The sequence below is a fragment of the Syngnathoides biaculeatus genome, chromosome 6, assembly GCF_019802595.1.
Source record: "Syngnathoides biaculeatus isolate LvHL_M chromosome 6, ASM1980259v1, whole genome shotgun sequence".
In the NCBI taxonomy this organism is placed as follows: domain Eukaryota; kingdom Metazoa; phylum Chordata; class Actinopteri; order Syngnathiformes; family Syngnathidae; genus Syngnathoides; species Syngnathoides biaculeatus.
The window spans coordinates 11,186,291-11,205,482 of NC_084645.1; the positions used below are offsets into that span (position 1 = coordinate 11,186,291).

The window sequence follows — 19,192 nt, forward strand, 5'->3', positions numbered from 1 at the left end:
AAACTCAAAACTACAATTAACCAACAAGAACGAATATGGCAACATCCTCCAGTCATCATCTCTTCTTTGCAGGTGACTCCAGAGGGAATGTTTCTCGATGTCAGGACCATAGGGCGGTTCTGTTATGAAGATGATCTCTTGACTCTTTCGGCTGTCTGCACAGAGGCACAGGCTGAAACCCAGTCAGGCTTCCCACGTCTCTACACGGACAAAACTATCAACTCTCTTAAGCACAGGCTGCTAGTCTATTTGTGGAGAAGGGCTGAACAGGATGGCAGTGCTACTGCCAAGAGGAGGTATGCAGTCAATCATTTTGGCTTATTTTACACCTGTATTGATTTCTAGCATGAAGAGGGAGCGTCCCAAACAACATGACCATGTTTTTTGAAAGGTGTGTTTCTCATTAATCACATCTGGATAAATGTAGCAAAGCATTTCAGAAAAAGAACATAGTGATGGTAGTGTGATGGTCTTGGGTTGCTTTTCTCCTTCAGGACCTGGAGAACTTACTCTGATTGATAGAACCATGAATTTTCTCTTTAACAGAAAATCCTGAAGGTGAATGTTCAGCCAGAGTTTTGAAAGACTCATTGTCAGTTATGGAAAATGGTTTTTATTTTTTTTTTTTATTTTTTTTGCATTTGAGTAGTTTTTGTTGATGGATCGACCAGTTCTTAGGTTATAGGGGCCAATACCTTTTTGAAAGAGGGCCAGGAAACTGAATATTTTTTTCCTTAATAAATTAAATCATAGTTTAAAAACACTTTTTCACTTTTGTTATATTTATCTGATATTTACTTGTTTGGTGATCTTAAAAGTTTAAGTGAGGGAACAACAACCACAAAAATATAAGAATTTGAGTATCTGGTTTATTATACCTTATTTCAGTTTCTTAAACCATGCCTATGGTCTGAGACTGGCACACCTATTCTCAATCAAGAAATCAACAAAGTAGCAGGGTTCGCACGCTTCCCTTAAAGTCCCTAAAAACCCCTAAATTTTCGAAGGTACATTTAGGGGCTCCTAAAAGTCCTTAAAAATACGCAAAAACTGGTCAAGCCCCTAAAAAGGCCTTAAATTTAAAAAAATCAAAGGACCTCTACCACCAAAAAATTATCTTATTTTAAAAATATAGCGATCCGTCTGGCGTCCAAAACAGCCGGAAATTGTCAACGGAAGTCACCGTGTTGACGACTTGTCGTCATCTTGTCGATATTCCGTTGTTTGTTTCCGTGACTAGGCATTTCACTTCGTCTTCGTTACGACGTAGCGTAATTCTTTCATCGATCCAACTTGTATCATGGGGAAGTGCATTTTTCAATATGCTTGGGTTGAAAGTAAGGAGTTCGGGAGCTGGGTTCGTTGAGATCCAAAAGATCGGCGCATGTTTTACTGCCATCTATGCAAGCAGAGTTACCATCTTAAAAAGATCGGCGTCAAAGCGCTGGAGTCGCACCGGAAAAACAGGAGACACTCTGATTTGCCGAAGACTCTCTCATCTTCCGTTGGTATGAATCTGTTTCTAAAATATCAAGATAGTGAAGCATCAACTTCAAGCAGAGGTACTAGCAGTGCATGCGCACCTACAGTTGTCCAGTCATCGACTTCAACCAGCCGCAAGTCAGGCTTTATGAACGTAGTTCAATACACGAAGACGGACTCGTTAAAGGCAAAGATCGTGTGGACTTTAAAAGTGATCTGCAGCCATTACAGTTACAAATCTTGTGAAAATAATTCGAAAGTGTTTGCAGTCATGTTCCCAGACAGTGACATTGCTAAAAACTACCACTCTGGGGAAAGGAAGACTTCGTACCTGGCTACATTTTGCATCGCTGCCCACTTTTCATCTCTACTGCCTCAAAGCCAAAAAAGCCTGAATAGAGACTGACATATCTACGCTTATTGAGAAGGCTGACAGGCTGTGTGAGGAGGCAGAAGAAAAGAGGAATCTGAGGTTTATCACCGAGGCCAATGCCCTCAGAGGCAGAGCAAAGGACATGAGAGCCACTTTGGCACCTCTGCATTAACAAATAGAGGAGGCACTGAGTAGGCTCAAGGAGCTAGAGTAGGGGTGCTGAGACAGACATCAGTAGAAGATATTTATGTATATAGTTGCAATTGTTGTTAGAATCTGTTTTTCTGTAGACTGTTATGTGAAGACATTGACAATGGTCATATCAATGAGAACTACCACAATGGGCTACAGGTGATACTGGAACATTTGACGAACCAAGAACGGTTGATGGCACCGTTGGGTGAGTCTTTTTTCCTTACTCTTGATTTCCCACAATGGCCCTAAATTTTTTCCGTGTCGGCCCTAAATTTTTCGTGTCAGCCCCTAAGAATGCCCCTAAAAAGCCCTTAAATTTTTTGGGTCAGACTGAGTAGGAGCTGCCTGACAAAGTGAAGTACACAAAAAGATCCAGAATAGCTAGACATCTTGCTGGGATCCGAATAAATTCAGGCCTTGAGTACGACTAGACTTGCATCCAACCAGGATGTGCTTCAGTGTTGCGGGATTTTGGCATAATCGGCACTTGGGGTCTGCAGCATACCACTGGTTAAGGTTTGTGGGAGAATGCAAGACGTCATATACAGCTCTGATAGTAAAGGTTGCCCTAAATTCCCCCATCTCCCACAACCCTTTCCAGGTGATCTTCCTTGCCTCCACTCCTTCTTAGGCCAACCACTGCCCTTGCTTGGCCTCCGACACAGCTTAGATGCACCTTTTTGCTTCCTCTTCCCAACGTACTTCCTGGACCACCAGCTTGCACCTCTCAGCAGCCTTTGCTCCATACTGGTCTGCTGGCCCAAGCCCAAGGCCACTCCTCCCCTCCTGCACTCAGCCAACGATGTCCTTGTGCCTCAGTCCCTCTGCCTGTTCAGTTGCAGCCAGTGGAGTCCAATTCCTCTAAGTGGCCAGGGTGGGGGCTACAAGTGGATCGCTGGAATCCAGTAGCATCATTTCCAGTCTGGCTTTGGCCCACTTGCACTCCTCTGCTAGGCTGGAAATTGGCAGGTGTAACATCCCTTTGCTGTACAGCAAAGTATTGTTGAATCTCAATTCACAGTGAAGGTGCAGTAGCATAAAAGTTCAAAAGTAATGCACAATTTCATTATTGCCCTACACTGTTGATTTTGTTGTGTAAAAAAAAAAAAAAAAAAATGCATTTTTTAATTTACACAAATAATTAAGTTTTACTAGCATGTTAAGTATACGATCCATTGTGGGTCATTCCTACATATGCACCTGCATGGTCATAAATTGGTCATAGAAGTTAAGGACTATCTCACTGAAGGATTTACAATACTGAGAAGTTTCATTTCCTTGTTGTCCAGACTGTTAGCTGGTTAACACAGTGCACTGCTGACATCACGTTAGTAAGTGCTTCTCCCCTCTTCAATCACCTACAGCTTTGCTAGTTAATTCGTTGCATAATCTTGTCACCTTTTCTTGTGCTTCACATCAAAATTACGGCGGTGGGAGCAATCGTGTGTGTTTTTTATGCCCCAATGTCAAACTGGAACTTACTTTTACCTTTTAGTACTTGCACCCACAAACCCAAGCGACACATGAAGCACAAATGCCATCCATCTACCTATCTGTCAGTTAAGAGTTTTTAGAGAGGTGTACTGGGAATAGTGTGCTTTTTATGTTTAGGTACTTACTGTACTCTGTTGTCATCCCAGGTTTGCAGTTGACATGACGTTGCTGATTGAATACTAATGTTTAAATTATTGGTTCATGTTGATGTAACCAACGTGTGTGGCATGCAATACCAGGTAACGGGTACAGTTAAGATCATGCTTTTTTTTTTTTTTTTTTGCAATGGATAGGTGATATTCCTGCCTCTTGGCAGCTGCTTTTCTCAGAATTACCACAAAAAAACTAACACCAGACTTTGATGCTCCGACAAAAACCACAGTTCCCATTATAAATAAATCAAAGTATTAACACTACAATGCCTTTTTTTATTTTCATATGTCAGCATCTGCTTGTGACCTGGCCCATCTGTCAAATTTTAAACGTCAATGTGGCCCCTGAGCCAAAAGTTTTGCCCACCCTTGGTTTCCATGGTGCTGTCGACAAACACATTAACACAGTTGTTTGTGTGAATTATTTTAAGAAGATTGTCTATTGTTGTGACTTAGAGTTTACATCTTTACCTATTTATGTAGAAATCCAGGTAATTCCAAAGGGTTCACTTTGTTTTTCTTTCAACTGTATGTGCTCTTCTCTGAAAATATTTTTGAATGTTCCTGTTAGATTTTTCCAATTTTTTGATCAGCTGAGGAGACTAAGGATGTGGAAAATGCAGCTGCTGGATGAGCATCATCTCTTTATTAAATACACAAGTGAAGACGTGGTTACACTCAGGGTCACAGACCCCTCACAGGTACACGCGCACACAGGGCTCTCTTTGTTGGGTTTTTCCTATTGCCTCATGCCTTTTGTTGTCAGTGCTGTATGAAAAGGATTCATTTTATCTCGTCTCCAAGGACCATCTCCTCTATAGACTTGGTTCCGTGCTGTGACTCATTCAGCCTAGCAACAGGAGAATCTAATTACACTATATTTATGTGCATTTTTCATTCTTTTCCAAATGTTCACAAAAATGTTTAACTATAAAGCAATGTCATGGCATACTTCACTCTATTTTGTTCACTCCTGAATAAGAAATATATATAAATACTTCCCCCAATTCTTTGTTGAATCTCTCATAATTCCTCTTCCCTTTCCTTGGCAGCCATCTTTCTTTGTTGTGTACAACATGGTGTCAACCAAGGTGCTGGCTGTCTTTGAGAACACATCTGATCAGCTGCTGGAGCTGTTTGAGAATTTCTGCGACTTGTTCAGAAATGCCACACTGCACAGCCAGGCTGTCCAGTTCCCTTGTTCCGCTTCCTCTAATAACTACGCTCGGCAAGTCCAAAGAAGGTACAATGAAGGGAAAACGCATTCTTTACTGTATCATACAGTGCTTTGGTTGACATTCTCTCTGATGCTTGGGTTTCATCACTTAAAAAAATAGACTCAAAAATGGGAAACCAAGTTGTGCTAGTTGCCTAAAGAATAAGGGAGGGGTTGGAGGCCTGTCATAATATCTTAGATGTCGTTAAGACAGTGGCTCAGTTTGACAGTTTCAGTGCTTAAACAGAGTTTTGCCTATTATGGGTAGACTGTCTGGTTTCCAACAAGGGGTCTTCTGATCAGAAATAGGTCCAATGTCAGCAGAAAAATGAGTGTCAGAGCTTATCAGAAGGGATTTAAATCAGTTTTTACCACCCTTATGCAGCACTTTTACCTAACAGAACCTGAATGGTATGCGGAGCTTACGAGATCTCAACAGCAGGTCACTAAGGTGCTAAAACTGGCATAGCTTGCGTAGTGTGGTGTAGAGTAAATGTTGCTTACTAAAAGTTGTTTATTGACACTCCAGTTGATGTTCACTGTAAAAATTAACTCACATAATAAAACAACTACACCTGTTGAGTCTACTCTACCTACCTCTGGAAGTGACAGTGGTAAACGTCCCAGCTTTCTTGGAGTATGTTGCAAACCATCGCATTGAATATTTGTGAAAGTTTATCAATTTGAGCATTATATATATTGTGTTTGCAGGTGTATTCAGTTGAATATTTGTTGAAAGGCTTTGTGAATCATCGCATTCTCCTTTTTTGTTTTATACAACGTCCCAACTTCATTGATATATGGGTTATAATAGGGTGTCCGATCCTGAGATGGGAAATCGGTCTGATGTCAGCAAAACAAAAATGACTATCGAATTGGATTGGATTTAGAATTTCAGATGATTTTTTTTATAACACTCATATACAAGCAGTCCATTCCATGCTCTGCTTTAGCACTTCTATCCAGCAGTGCCCTAATGGCACACAGAGCCCATCTGTTCACAAAAGCAGGTTGCTAAGGCGCTGGGTATATTCAGAAATTCAATCTGATGTGTTCAGAGAGGCAAAGCGTGCTTCATTTTGTATGAATTTATAAACAAGCGTGTTGGCCATTGGCAGGGAGACTTCGGTGCATCCGCTGTACTGAATGTGTTAGTCCTGCCTTTCAACATTTTGTCCTGCCTGCCACTCTGTATCTTCAGTTGCATTGCTCTGAGTTTCCGAACGTTCCAAAAAGTAAAGCACGCATGGAGTGAATTTCCGAACCTACCCATAATAGAATGAATGTTGGTTGCTTAAAGGTCTACTGACATCCCTATATACATTTTAAAAATAGATATTGTTATGAAAACTACAGGCGGCACAGTGGTTCAGTTGGTAAAGCGTTGGCCTTACAGTTCTGGGGTCCCGGGTTCAATCCCAGACCCGCATGTGTGGAGTTTGCATGTTCTCCCTGTGCCTGCGTAGGTTTCCTCTGGGCACTCCGGTTTCCTCCCACATCCCAAAAACATGCAACATTAATTGGACACTCTAAATTGCCCCTAGGCGTGATTGTGAGTGCGGCTGTTAGTCTCTATGTACCCTGCGATTGGCTGGCAACCAGTTCAGGGTGACTTTGGAGTCCCGATGTTGATTTGTGTTTGTCTATGACTCAGATTCAAAGACACCATCGTGAATGCCAAATATGGTGGCCATACTGAAGCGGTGCGCCGGCTGCTGGGTCAGCTGCCCATTAGCGCGCAGTCCTACAGCAGTAGCCCTTACCTAGACTTGTCACTCTTCAGCTATGATGACAAGTGGGTGTCTGTCATGGAGAGGCCCAAGACCTGCGGAGACCACCCAATCAGGTAGCGCTCACATTAGGGAGTACTGCTAACATACACCAACAGTGGTACCTTGACTTCCAAGTGCCTCGACTTTTACGTTTTTTGATGTACAATGTGCTGCTTGTTTTTTGCTTTTTTTTTTTTTGGGGGGGGCACTTATCAAAAACTTAGATTTGGACACTTTCCCAATAGAAGGCGGCAGCAAACTTCAAAATCAGTTCACGAGGTTACTTCGCAGTATGTCTGCAGTCTGTAATTTGTTACTTTTTTTCAAGTATTTTGGCAAGTCTTTTTCTTAACGTGTCATAAGAAAGTGAGTAAAATTGTTTTTATAAGTGGTGTTTTTCTTCGTAAACACGTTTCTTTTAATTATTAAAAATGACAAATTAAACAATTGAACTTTGATTGATTAAAGTTAAGGTATCACTCTGCTGTAAAGACTGAAAATACATGAGAAATTCTGCAAATATTGCCAAAAATGTTATTCAAACGCATCACCGAGTTCTCTTTGTCCTCACACATCAGGTTTTATGCACGTGACTCTGGCCTACTGAAGTTTAAGATCCAGGCGGGCCTGCTTGGACGACCGGTCAATCACGCTGTACGGCGCTTGGTCGCTTTCACCTTTCACCCTTTCGAACCCTTTGCCATTTCAGTCCAGCGTACAAATGCTGAATATGTGGTGAACTTCCACATGAGACACATTTATGCATGAGGAGCTTGTTTTCAAAAAGTGGGACGGGGGGTACTCTTCCTGATGGGAGCAACCTTCAGTGTCCACACCACTTTTGCCCACTGTGTTGAGGCTGGCTATTGGCCTTTTTTTTTTCCAGCTCCCCTTTGCTACCTCTTCCCTTTTCGAACAGCCAAGAGAGACTTTAAGGCCCAAGAAGTTACATTACGCACTGATGGAATTGTGCAGAGAATACTTGGAAGTAGTAGTTAGCCTGGCTTTCAAGGAGGAAACGAGGGGTTCTTTTCTCAGAACATCCAATTGAAGCACAACTACCAGTCATTTCCTAATGTAGGGGGGATATTTTAGCAATTTTTACTTGGTCTGATTTTACATGTATATAGTATAATCTGTATATATTTTATACTAATAAAAGTATTTTTACATTGTGTTTGTCTTTTGCCCATTCGAACTGAGATATTGCTATTCAAAATCTGAAAGAAAAACTGGAAGACGTGGAAGTAGGCAACCTGCTGTATACAGTTCTGTGGGAAAAGCTTTTGTGTAAAACAATTTTTGGGAGGGGCGGGTGTGGGGCTAAAAACTTGTTCTATGATTGACTTTCAGGTAAGTGTGCAAACTGGAGGGCAATGGTTATGTTTTTCTCATGATGATGAATCATGAAAAATGTTCTGTTCATTTAGTTTCCTTGCAGTCTGTCGTAGAGGATTTTAACGAGATTTAGATAGTTTCACAGCACTAGTATTGACTTAAAGGTGAGAGAAAAGTTAGTGTAAATCGACTTACTGTTCAAACAAAATTTCCCAATCTTCTCTGACCTGTTTTCATGTCCTCATTGAACAATTCTTACAGGATGCAGCTCCACTGAATAAACCAAAATCATCTTAAGTATGTGGGAAAAAAAAAAAAAAAACTGAGGAAAGCCTCTCCGGTAGTTGGAGCAGTTCTATTACAATAAAAGTAAATTGACAGAGATTAATCTTGAAACATGAAGGCATTGTGAAGAATAGTCACTGAGCAATCAAAGGTTGCTATAAATCTGGCAATGACGGTACAATTTATTTTTGACAATTGTGCAAATAGATGCAGTCCTTTAGCAGTTAGAACAATTTGAATAACAGCAATCGTCAGGTGCAATGGGCATTTGTGCAAAGGGCGTCGGACTTCCAGGAATGTATGCAATTTGAGAAATGTGATAATGTGGGACAATATCAATTCTGCACATGTTGCAGATACTCCTCAGTTGATTGTGCAAGTGGTGCAGACACTACTCAGGCACATGAGTGGCCATTATTGGTCAACAACGTGCATATAGCGCACCGTGTTGAGACTACTACAGTGAGGGCACGAGTATTGTATGAGTGGCCCAACAGAAATGTGATGACAAAAAACAATGACGCCAGCATGTTGTAATGGAATTGCAAGTTAGCTGATTAAGAAGTTAATTGCTAAAGGGAAGAACCTGTTGGAAGGCCTGCTAGTTTTACTTGACATTGTTCAGGAGCGCCTACCTGAGAGTAGGAGCTGGAAGAGCTGGTGGCCAGAGGATTTGCATGCTCTTGTCTTAGTTCTGGTAGCATGCAGGTCCTTGAGAGTGGGTAGGGGGTTACCAACAAGCTTTTCAGCAGTTTTGATTGTCTTTTGCAGTTGAACTTCGTCCTTTTATGTAGTGGCACATAATCAGACTGATGAAGGAACACTACTGATTCACTGACCGCTGTGTAGCTGCCTTAAAAGTTGCTGTGGCAGGCCGTGCTTCCTCAGAAACCGCAGGAAGTACACGACAATCATGATGTCATCCATGACTTTGAAATTGACTTGCTTGATGACCCCCCTTTGACTTTGGAAAGGGAGTGAAAAAAAATCACAGCTATGTCAGGTGAGGAGGCAGGTTGTGCCATCACAACCATGTTTTGTTTTCTATTCTATTCGGCTGTTAGACAAAGGAGAATGGAGAATCTACATCTGCATTCTGTGCTGTAACAGTTTTACAGTGTCCTGGTCGGATTTTTAAGCTTCCTTTGTGGTGTTTTAGTATTTCAATTGCAGTTTTATTGAGGATCAAAGTCAATCAGTTGAACAAAACAGAATTTCTACTGGGATGAGAGAGAAAAAAATACTGAGCTGAGCTAATTGTGAACAGGATGAGAAGTAAGTATTACATATCTACAACTTGGAGATTAGTGCTACACCCTGTGAAGCAAGGACATAAAATAGGACAGGAGAAGAAGCATGAAGGACAAGGGAAGTGTGGTGGGATTAAGTGAAGTATAGAAATCTATAAAGCAAGAGTAGAAGTGGCGGGATACCCAAGCAATTTGCATATTCACAAGTTATTTGTTGCAATAACTGAGTGGTCCCACATGTACCAGGGGTGTGGCGTACGGACACATACAAGTGAATTGATAACATTTTGCATGTATAAGGACTGACAGCAATGTTCTATAATAGCTGTGACTTCACCGCAGGCGCAATGTACCCCACCCAATCAATTGAGGGCAGGATCGATCCTTGGGGTCCACTCGAGAACAACCTAGTGGACAGACACATCTCACGCCAAGGGACCTCAGCAGGCCCCACAGTCTGCAGGTCTTGCACTGTGTGGGTTTTCTCTGGGTATTCCGGATTCCTCCCACATGCCCAAAACATGCGTGGTAGGTTGATTGATGACTCTAATTTCGAAGGTGTGAATGTGAGTTCAAATGGTTATGTGCTTTGCGACTGCTTGACAACCAGTTCACGGCATAACCCGCCTCTGGCCACAGGATAGCTGGGATAGGGTCCAGCATCGCTGCGATCCTACCAACTCATACCTAACATAATTTTAAGCTTTTTTTTTTTTAAAGTAAATTTTAATATTCTTGTAAGGCATCAGTCTGGTTTTAGAATGAATGAGCAAAATGAGACGGCATGCCTCTAAAACATTTGATGATTTTAATCAAGTCTGATAACCATATATCAACTGTCGGTTCTGATGGATTTTAGCACTGCCTTCAACACAGACGACGTTCTTTTAAACAGGCTTATACACCAGATTGGTCAGATTGGTGTGTCATCAGGACACACGGAGTGAACTTCCACAGGTATGCTGGTCATACACAATTATAAATCTTATTGTCTCCTGATGACACCAGCCCAATGGATATTCTGTTAAGTTGTATTTTAGACATATAATCCTGGACGGCAAAGAACTTTCTCCATCTTAACCAGGACAAAAATTAACTTTTAGTCAGAGGTACAGAGTGCAAAAGAGAGAAGATTCTGACTAAATTACAAACACTGTCCTTAAAACCTTCTCCACTGATGAAAAGCCTGGCTATTATTTTAGACTTGACAATTTTATTTCCCTACACACGAAAAACAGATTTTTGTCATTTAAAGGACATACCCAGTCCCCCTCCATTCTGTCAAGGGGCAACACGGAGACGCTAATGCATGCTTTTATTGTCACTCAGATTGATTGCTGTAATCCCCTGCTTTCTGGTCATTAAAAAAAAAGCCTAAAATTACTACAAACTCAGAAGCGCATGCTTTGAAGAATATTCTGTTTCAGGATCAATTTTAAGATTTTCTTACAGATTTTTAAGATTTGTCCACAGTGAAGGGGAAAACTTGTAGATTGTGTTAGTCTTCAACACACCTCACACAATGCTACCCGGTAAACAGATAGCAAGATTTGCCAAAATAAATGATCGTGTTTGGTTCCAAGAAAGAATTAATTCATTTTCTCATTTACTGTAAAATCTTAGATTGAAATCTTGCTGACGGCAAATCTGGCCTTTCCTGTGTAGGGTTAGCATCTTCTCCCCATGCCTGCATGGATTTCCTCCAGGTATTCTGGTTTCCTGGTTTTTCACATTCACATTCTCACAAACATGCTTGATAGATGAATTGAAAACTCTAAATTCCCTGTAGGAGTGAATGTGAGTGCAAATGGTTATTTCTATGTGCTTTGGGATTGGCTGGCGACTGGTTCAGGGTGTCACCCGCTTCTCGCCTGAAGTCAGCTACAATAGGTGTCAGCACATCTTTGCGCTTTGCTGTGGCCAACACAATCTTGCGTTGAACACTGAAAGAGTGTGGAGATGTTTGTGGACTTCAGGGGGCATTCCTTCACCACAGCTGCCACTCATGCTGTCCAACTGTCTTGCGCCAACAGTTGAGACCTTCAAGTTATTGGAAATTACAGTCTCACAGTACCTTAAGTGGGAGAGAAATATCAACTCCATCCTCAAAACCGCCCAACAAAAGTTATACTTCTTGCGGGTTCTAAGGAAGCACAGCCTGCTGTAAGAGCTGCTGAGACAGTTCTAGACAGCGGTCATCCAATCAATACTGTGTCCCTCCATCACAGTCTGGTTTGGGGCTGTCACAAAAAAGGACAAACGCCGACCAGAACGGACAATCAAAACCACAGAACGGATTGTCGGCACCACTCCACCCGCTATTGAAGACCTGCACGCCACTCGAACTAGGTCTAGAGTGGGCAGGATCCTTTCGGACCCGTCAGATCCTGGCCTCAGCTCTTCCAACTCCTTCCATCGGGAAAACGCTACAGATCAATGAAAGTCAAAACTAGCAAGCATTCAGTTTTTTTCCCGAGGCAATTAAGTTATTAAATTCATGATCAGTGAACTTATTATTTTCTGCCTTGTTGGGACACACCCTCACACCCTGCTGGTCCAATCAGTATTCGTAATATATACTGTAGACAATTGCATGATTTGCCACTTTAAACTGCTCCCTTTGCACAATTGTCATTGCACTGGTCTATGAGGTTGAACTGTGAACAGGTAAGGCCACTCTGTATAAGCTTAACATAATGTGGGGGGTTGACGGACCCTAATCTGCTCTAAATGCGAGAAGACCTGGCATCTTAGCACAAATGTGACTCTCACAAGAAATAGTTCCCAATTAATTGGATGTCTTTTGTTCTTCATTCTCATTAATGTGTTTGTTGTTCTTCTCCTTACTCGTACTTGCACTTGTTACATACTTGGACAATAAAGCTGATTCTGATGAACTGACTGAGGCTAGGCATTTCAAAAAATGGACTGATGAGTAGATAACCTTTCTTCAACAAAAACACCAAAGATAGGTCTCAAAGTTTGACGATGACCCCAAACATACTGCCAGGCAACAAAGAAGTGCCCTAGTCACAGAGATGGGAGTGTAGTCATGTGCACAAGTCGAAAGTGCTGTCTCACATCATAACCTTTAGGTTTCAAGGAAGTCAATCTTGCTCAGCACAAGATCATAAATCCTCCTTAAAATGGTGCCACATTTGGAAGGAATACTGTAATTATTTGTGGGTTCTCAGGATACTCATGTTTCCTGCCACATTTCAAAAACAAAGATGGTAGGTTGACTAGCGAATCTAAATTATCCGTAGGTAGCCGAACGTTTGATTAAATATGTTGTGATTTGTAATTTAAAGTTGGTAAATGAGGGAGCAGGTTTATTTCAGTATGTGTAGGACTTTTTTTTTTTTTTTTTGCTGCTGTCATCATAACTAATGTAATCTGTAGTGTTGAGTTTTTATTTTGTGTTTGTTACTTTGAACCTTGTTTTTTCGGACTTTGTTGATTCACTTGACCATTTTAATAATTTCACCTACCTTGCTTTTTAACAATACATTGGAACCTCAATGGAACAGAAGAAGGGCGGGGGGCTGTTACAGCCGATTGTCGATTATATTGAAGCGCTTGTTTTTTGGGCGATATGTAAAAATATTATTGTACAGTACAAAATTATAGTTTTGTGCTTTTTTTTGTGCCCTAAAATGTCCAGGACAGTAAAAAGTATTTCTAAACAAATATGAAACAAATTTTTACAATGTTTGAAAATTTTTCTATTTGATCCAAACTTACCATACTGGTGTGCTTGTTGGCGTAACAAGTATCAAGTCGGGCAGGTTACTCTCAAGGGCCATGAAGGATTAGTGTGTTTTCTGTTTCCAAAATCGTGTGAGATTAGATGCCATTGAGGCATAGACAAATAGTTGGACAAAAAAAAAAAAAAAATACCATAGCCAACAATAACATGTTCCAGACTGCGGTGCGTCTACGGATACAGCTCCAAAAAAAAAGGAAAAAAAATCCCACCACCCACGCGAAGCTGCTTTCTTGCTGCGTGAAATGCGACAATACAATTCCTTCAATTAGGGCTGCCACATCAATAAAATGTTGGGAAATAACACCACATTCACAACATGGCCACCGTATGCAATGCCTTTAATGCAATGGACATTCAATATGGCCGCCACATAGACATGGCTCTATTAGCTGAATGTAGTCATATCGTATTTCCATCCATTTGATTTTCAAGCCACTTATCCTCACAAGGGTTATGGGGAGTGCCAGAGCCTGTCCCAGCGAACTTTGGGCGAAAGGAAGACAACACCCTGAACCGGTCACTAATCAGTCGCGTGGCACAATATCGTATATCTGTGACCCTGAAATAGGTCTGTCCAATTCTTTGTCTATATTGCACCACAGAGCCAGTAAACACAAGTGGACGGAAGAAAAAAAAAAGTGGATGGAAAAATTGAAGCGCTTTTTGGACACATTTTAAATCCCGACAGTCCCGTTTATCCAACACCCTTTACATCGAAGTCCCACATTTAAAATTTTTTTTTTTTAGACTCCTACCATGCTTCCCGGCTATTACCATAATCATAAAATCTAAATTTCTAACTGAGTGAATTTACATCTTCAGAAGTGGTTCAAATAATTACTTCCCCCACTGTATACGGTCATAGCATTATTCAAACAAACTATTTGTGGCCTCAGCCTTGAACTTGCATTTTATGGCGGTCATGTAGCCTCCAAACAAAGACATGGAATATTTAAGCGACCTCAAGCACTCAAAACATTCACAAATATGCAAATGGTCTGACACACCTCCACGAGCAAACTCAGACAACAACTCAGACATGAATACCAAGTTGTGAATACACAACGTGTGTGGAATAAACAGATTTGAAGGCACATGGCCATGCAGCTGCAATGGGTTACTGCAGTATGAGGAGCAGGTGCTGAGGGATTAAGTGTTCCTCTTGTCTAGCCTCTGGTTACACACTACGGTGAACCTGTAAAGTGTTTGTGTGTGTGTTTGAGTGTGTGCGCGCATCTGAAAGACTGACCAACGGTCCTCTAAGGCTAAGTGGAAGAAGCATTCAAAGATGAAAAGATGAAAGCAGATCATGGTGACCATCTAAAGAAGACTGTTAGGTCTAGATTGTTTACCTGGTCAAGATGAGAAACACAAGATATTTACTTTGATTAGGGGTCCAATGCTACATCATTGTTATTATATTTGTTTGTGCAAGCTGATGTGTGACAACATGCTGCGATAATCGTCTAATTACAGGAAGCACACACAGCAGGCCCACGTATAGAACACACATCACATTACGCATCATCTGTTGTTTAGTGTGGAAAGACAAATTGCTGGAGGAAAAAAATCTTTTTTTTTTTGTTGATTTACTGCTGTTTTCCTACAACCAGCTATTTCATGAATCATGCTTGATTTTGAACAGTATGTCAAAGCCAATAAGGCTGCAGCTGTCACAATTGCCATCAAATACATAGATTAATTGAAATACATAACCCAAGTGAAGCACCCTATTTCAAATCCATTGTAGCACCCATCCTCCAAGAAACAGGTAAAACCAACGCTTTGACTTTCACCTTGGTTGCTATGGTTGCCTGGTATCCCAGTCTTTTCTAATTGCGGTCGTCTTGGCAACAGCACAACCAATATAATCCAGAAAAGGCCACAATCCTACATGTTTGTACTTCCTTCCCTTCTCCAAGCATATTGAGGCTTATTAAGCAGTGGTAACCTTCGAATAATGTGACCTATACTAAATGTTGTACAGTGTGAGCTTTTATTTGAGCCCGTTTATCCAACAATTACTGAACAGACTATGCCTAAGGAAGAGTTTCAATTAGTGACCATTAACCTGTAGCTATGAATTAGCTTTTTAAAAGGATATCTATTAGCATAGCACGAGCTCATTGATGGAAATTTTGTTTTGTTTTGTTCATTTACTACTGCACATGCTGGGCTAAAATAAGGAGCTTTTTAGAGTACATGGTACTGATTCAACAGACCATTGGAAGTGGCGCCACACACTCTGGAGTGCTCATCCGGCATTAATAAATATGCTGGTTGAGCCACATCAATGTTCGGTGAACAGCAGATGTGGGGGGGCAAGGTGTTACCCGCCCATTATTGGTGCTATTTTTACATGCTACCCTTGTCAAGGACTGAAAGGCTGAGAAATACCACATGAGAGCAACACGGCAAGGCATGCATTTGCTTTAAATATGTGGAAAAGTGCACAGTGCCTGCTGAGGCAAGAGCAGTTAATGATAGGGATTCAAGGTAGTTACTGAAATAAAGGTCACAGCAGATTTACCAGGGTGGATTTTATTATCTCTCCCTACCACCCCGACACACCTTTTGCACCTCTACCCCTTACATATGAAGTCGACAAGTCCCTTGGCGACTGAACAGCCACAATTTCATTCGTTTATACATAACAGCCATGTTTCCTTTTCTCTCCTCTGTTATTCCTCCCTTTTTCCAATTAACTCTCTATTGATGTTGCTGTTTGGTTTGTTAGAAACCGGTGCAGCAGAGATTCATACAGTAGCATAATACAATAAAGACCTTTATGTGGTCATTCCCAAGAGACTATTATAATTCTAACTAAATGCAAAACATATATAAAACAATGCAGTACAGAATGTCGTGGCAATTATAGCGTTTTTGTCATCGTTTTTTTTAATTGAAACATCTTTTTCTTCTTTTCCTTTCGGCTTGTCCCGTGAGGTGTCGCCACAGCTTGTCATCTTTTTCCATCTTAGCCTATCTTCTGCATCTTCCCATCTAACCCCAACTGCCCTCATGTCTTCCCTCACCACATCCATAAACCTTCTTTTTGGTCTTCCTCTCGCTCGTTTGCCTGGCAGCTCCATCCTCAGCACCCTTCCACCAATATACTCACTCTCTCGCCTCTGAACATGTCCTAACCATCGAAGTCTGCTCTCACGAATCTTGTCTCCAAAACATCCAGCTTTGGCCGTCCCTCGAATGAGCTCATTTCTAATCCTATCCAACCTGCTCACTCCGAGCGAGAACCTCAACATCTTCATTTCTGCCACCTCCAGTTCAGATTCCTGTTGTTTCTTCAGTGCCACTGTCTCTAATCCGTACATCATGGCCGGCCTCACCACTGTTTTGTAAACTTCGCCCTTCATCCTAGCAGACACTCTTCTGTCACATAACACACCAGACACCTTTCGCCAGCTGTTCCAACCTGCTTGGACCCGTTTCTTCACTTCCTGACCACACTCTCCATTGCTCTGTATTGTTGACCCCAAGTATTTGAAGTCGTCCACCCTCGCTATCTCTTCTCCCTGTAGCCTCACTCTTCCCCCTCCACTTTTCTCATTCACGCACATATATTCTGTTTTACTTCGGCTAATCTTCATTCCTCTCCTTTCCAGTGTATGTCTCCATCTTTCTAATTGTTCCTCTGCATGCTCCCTGCTTTCACTGCATATCACAATATCATCTGCGAACATCATGGTCCAAGGGGATTCCAGTCTAACCTCATCTGTCAGCCTATCCATTACCACTGCAAACAGGAAGAGGCTCAGACCTGATCCCTGGTGCAGTCCCACCTCCACCTTAAATTCTTCTGTCACACCTCACCATTGTTCTTCTGCCATCATACATGTCCTGTAGTATTTTAACATACTTCTCTGCCACACCAGACTTAAGCAAGCAGTACCACAGTTCCTCTCTTGGTACTCTGTCATAGGCTTTCTCTAGATCCACAAAGACACAATGTAGCTCCTTCTCACCTTCTCTGTACTTTTCCACTAGCATCCTCAAGGCAAATAATGCATCTGTGGTACTCTTTCTAGGCATGAAACCATACTGTTGCTCACAGATACTTACTTCTGTCCTGAGTCTAGCCTCCACTACTCTTTCCCATAACTTCATTGTGTGGCTCATCAACTTTATTCCTCTATAATTCCCACAGCTCTGAACATCGCCTTTGTTCTTAAAAATGGGAACTAGAACACTTTTCCTCCATTCTTCAGGCATCTTTTCACCCGCTAGTATCTGTTGATTAAGTTGGTCAAAAACTCCACAGCCATCTCTCCAAATAGCTTCCATACCTCTACCGGTATGTCATCAGGACCAACTGCCTTTCCATTTTTCATCCTTTGTAGCGCCTTTCTGACTTCCCCTTTACTAATCATTGCCACTTCCTGGTCTTTTACACTTGCCCCTTCAACTCTTCCTTCTCTCTCATTTTCTTCATTCATCAACTTCTCAAAGTATTCTTTCCATCTATTTAGCACACGACTGGCACCAGTCAACACATTTCCATCTCTATCCTTAATCACCCTTACCTGCTGCACATCCTTCCCATCTCTATCCCTCTGTCTGGCCAACCTGTAGAGATCCTTTTCTCCTTCTTTCGTGTCCAACCTGGTGTACATGTCGTCATATGCCTCTTGTTTAGCCTTGGCCACCTCTACCTTTGCCCTACGTCGCATCTCGATGTACTCCTTTCGCCTCTCCTCAGTCCTCTCAGTGTCCCACTTCTTCTTCGCTAATCTCTTTCCTTGTATGACTCCCTGTATTTTGGGGTTCCACCACCAAGTCTCCTTGTCCCCTTTCCTATCAGAAGACACACCAAGTGCTCTCCTGCCTGTCTCTCTGATTACCTTGGCTGCCCATCGAGAGCCTGTCTCACCACTTTCCGAAAGGCCGCACAACATTCTTCCTTTCTCAACTTCCACCACATGGTTCTCTGCTCTACCTTTGTCTTCTTAATCTTCCTACCCACCACCAGAGTCATCCTACACACCATCATCCTCTGCTGTCGAGTTACACTCTCCCCTACCACTACTTTACAGTCAGTAATCTCCTTCAAATTACCTCGTCTGCACAAAATATAATCCACCTGCGTGCTTCTCGCTCCGCTTTTGTAGGTCACTATATGTTCCTCCCTCTTCTATAAATAAGTGTTCACTACAGCCATCTCCATCCTTTTTGCAAAATCCACCACCATCTGTCCCTCAAAGTTCCTTTCCTGGATGCCGTACTTACCCATCACTTCTTCATCTCCCCAGTTTCCTTTACAAATATGTTCATTACAATCTGCACCAATCACAACTCTCTCGCTGTCTGGGATGCTCAGAACTACTTCATCTAGTTCCTTCCAGAATTTCTCTTTCAACTCTAGGTCACATCCTACCTGTGGTGCATAGCCTCTAACCACATTATACATAACACCCTCAATTTCAAATTTTAGTCTCATCACTCGATCTGATACTCTTTTCACCTCCAAGACATTCTTAGCCAGCTCTTCCTTTAAAATAACCCCTCCTCCATTTCTCTTCCTATCTACTCCGTGGTAGAATAATTTAAACCCTGCTCCTAAACTTCTAGCCTTACTACCTTTCCACCCGCTCTCTTGGATACACAGTACATCAACCTTTCTCCTAATCATCATGTCAACCAACTCCGGGGATTTTCATGTCATAGTCCCAACATTCAAAGTCCCTACACTCAGTCGTAGGATCTGTGCATTCCTCTTTTTCTTCTGACGACGGAATCGGTTTCCTCCTCTTCTTTGTCTTCGACCCACAGTAGCTGAATTTCCACCGACGCCCTGCAGGTTAGCAGTGCCGGGGGCGGGCGTTGTTAACCCGGGCCACGACCGATCCAG

The 19,192-nt window shown here is 41.9% G+C and overlaps 1 protein-coding gene across 4 annotated transcripts in view; it reads left to right on the forward strand.

Annotated features, from left to right (window-relative positions):
* The window catches only part of det1 (DET1 partner of COP1 E3 ubiquitin ligase), a 28,677-nt gene extending 20,818 nt beyond the window's left edge, over window positions 1-7,859 (forward strand). For all 4 annotated transcript variants that reach the window (XM_061822978.1, XM_061822979.1, XM_061822977.1 and 1 more), the window contains 5 exons: window positions 73-296; window positions 4,268-4,397; window positions 4,749-4,939; window positions 6,567-6,758; window positions 7,263-7,859. In XM_061822978.1, coding sequence (XP_061678962.1) covers window positions 73-296; window positions 4,268-4,397; window positions 4,749-4,939; window positions 6,567-6,758; window positions 7,263-7,452 — 927 coding nt within the window. In that variant the 3' untranslated portion in view covers window positions 7,453-7,859. The remainder of the gene's footprint in view (window positions 1-72; window positions 297-4,267; window positions 4,398-4,748; window positions 4,940-6,566; window positions 6,759-7,262) is intronic.
* The last annotated feature ends 11,333 nt before the right edge of the window (window positions 7,860-19,192 follow it).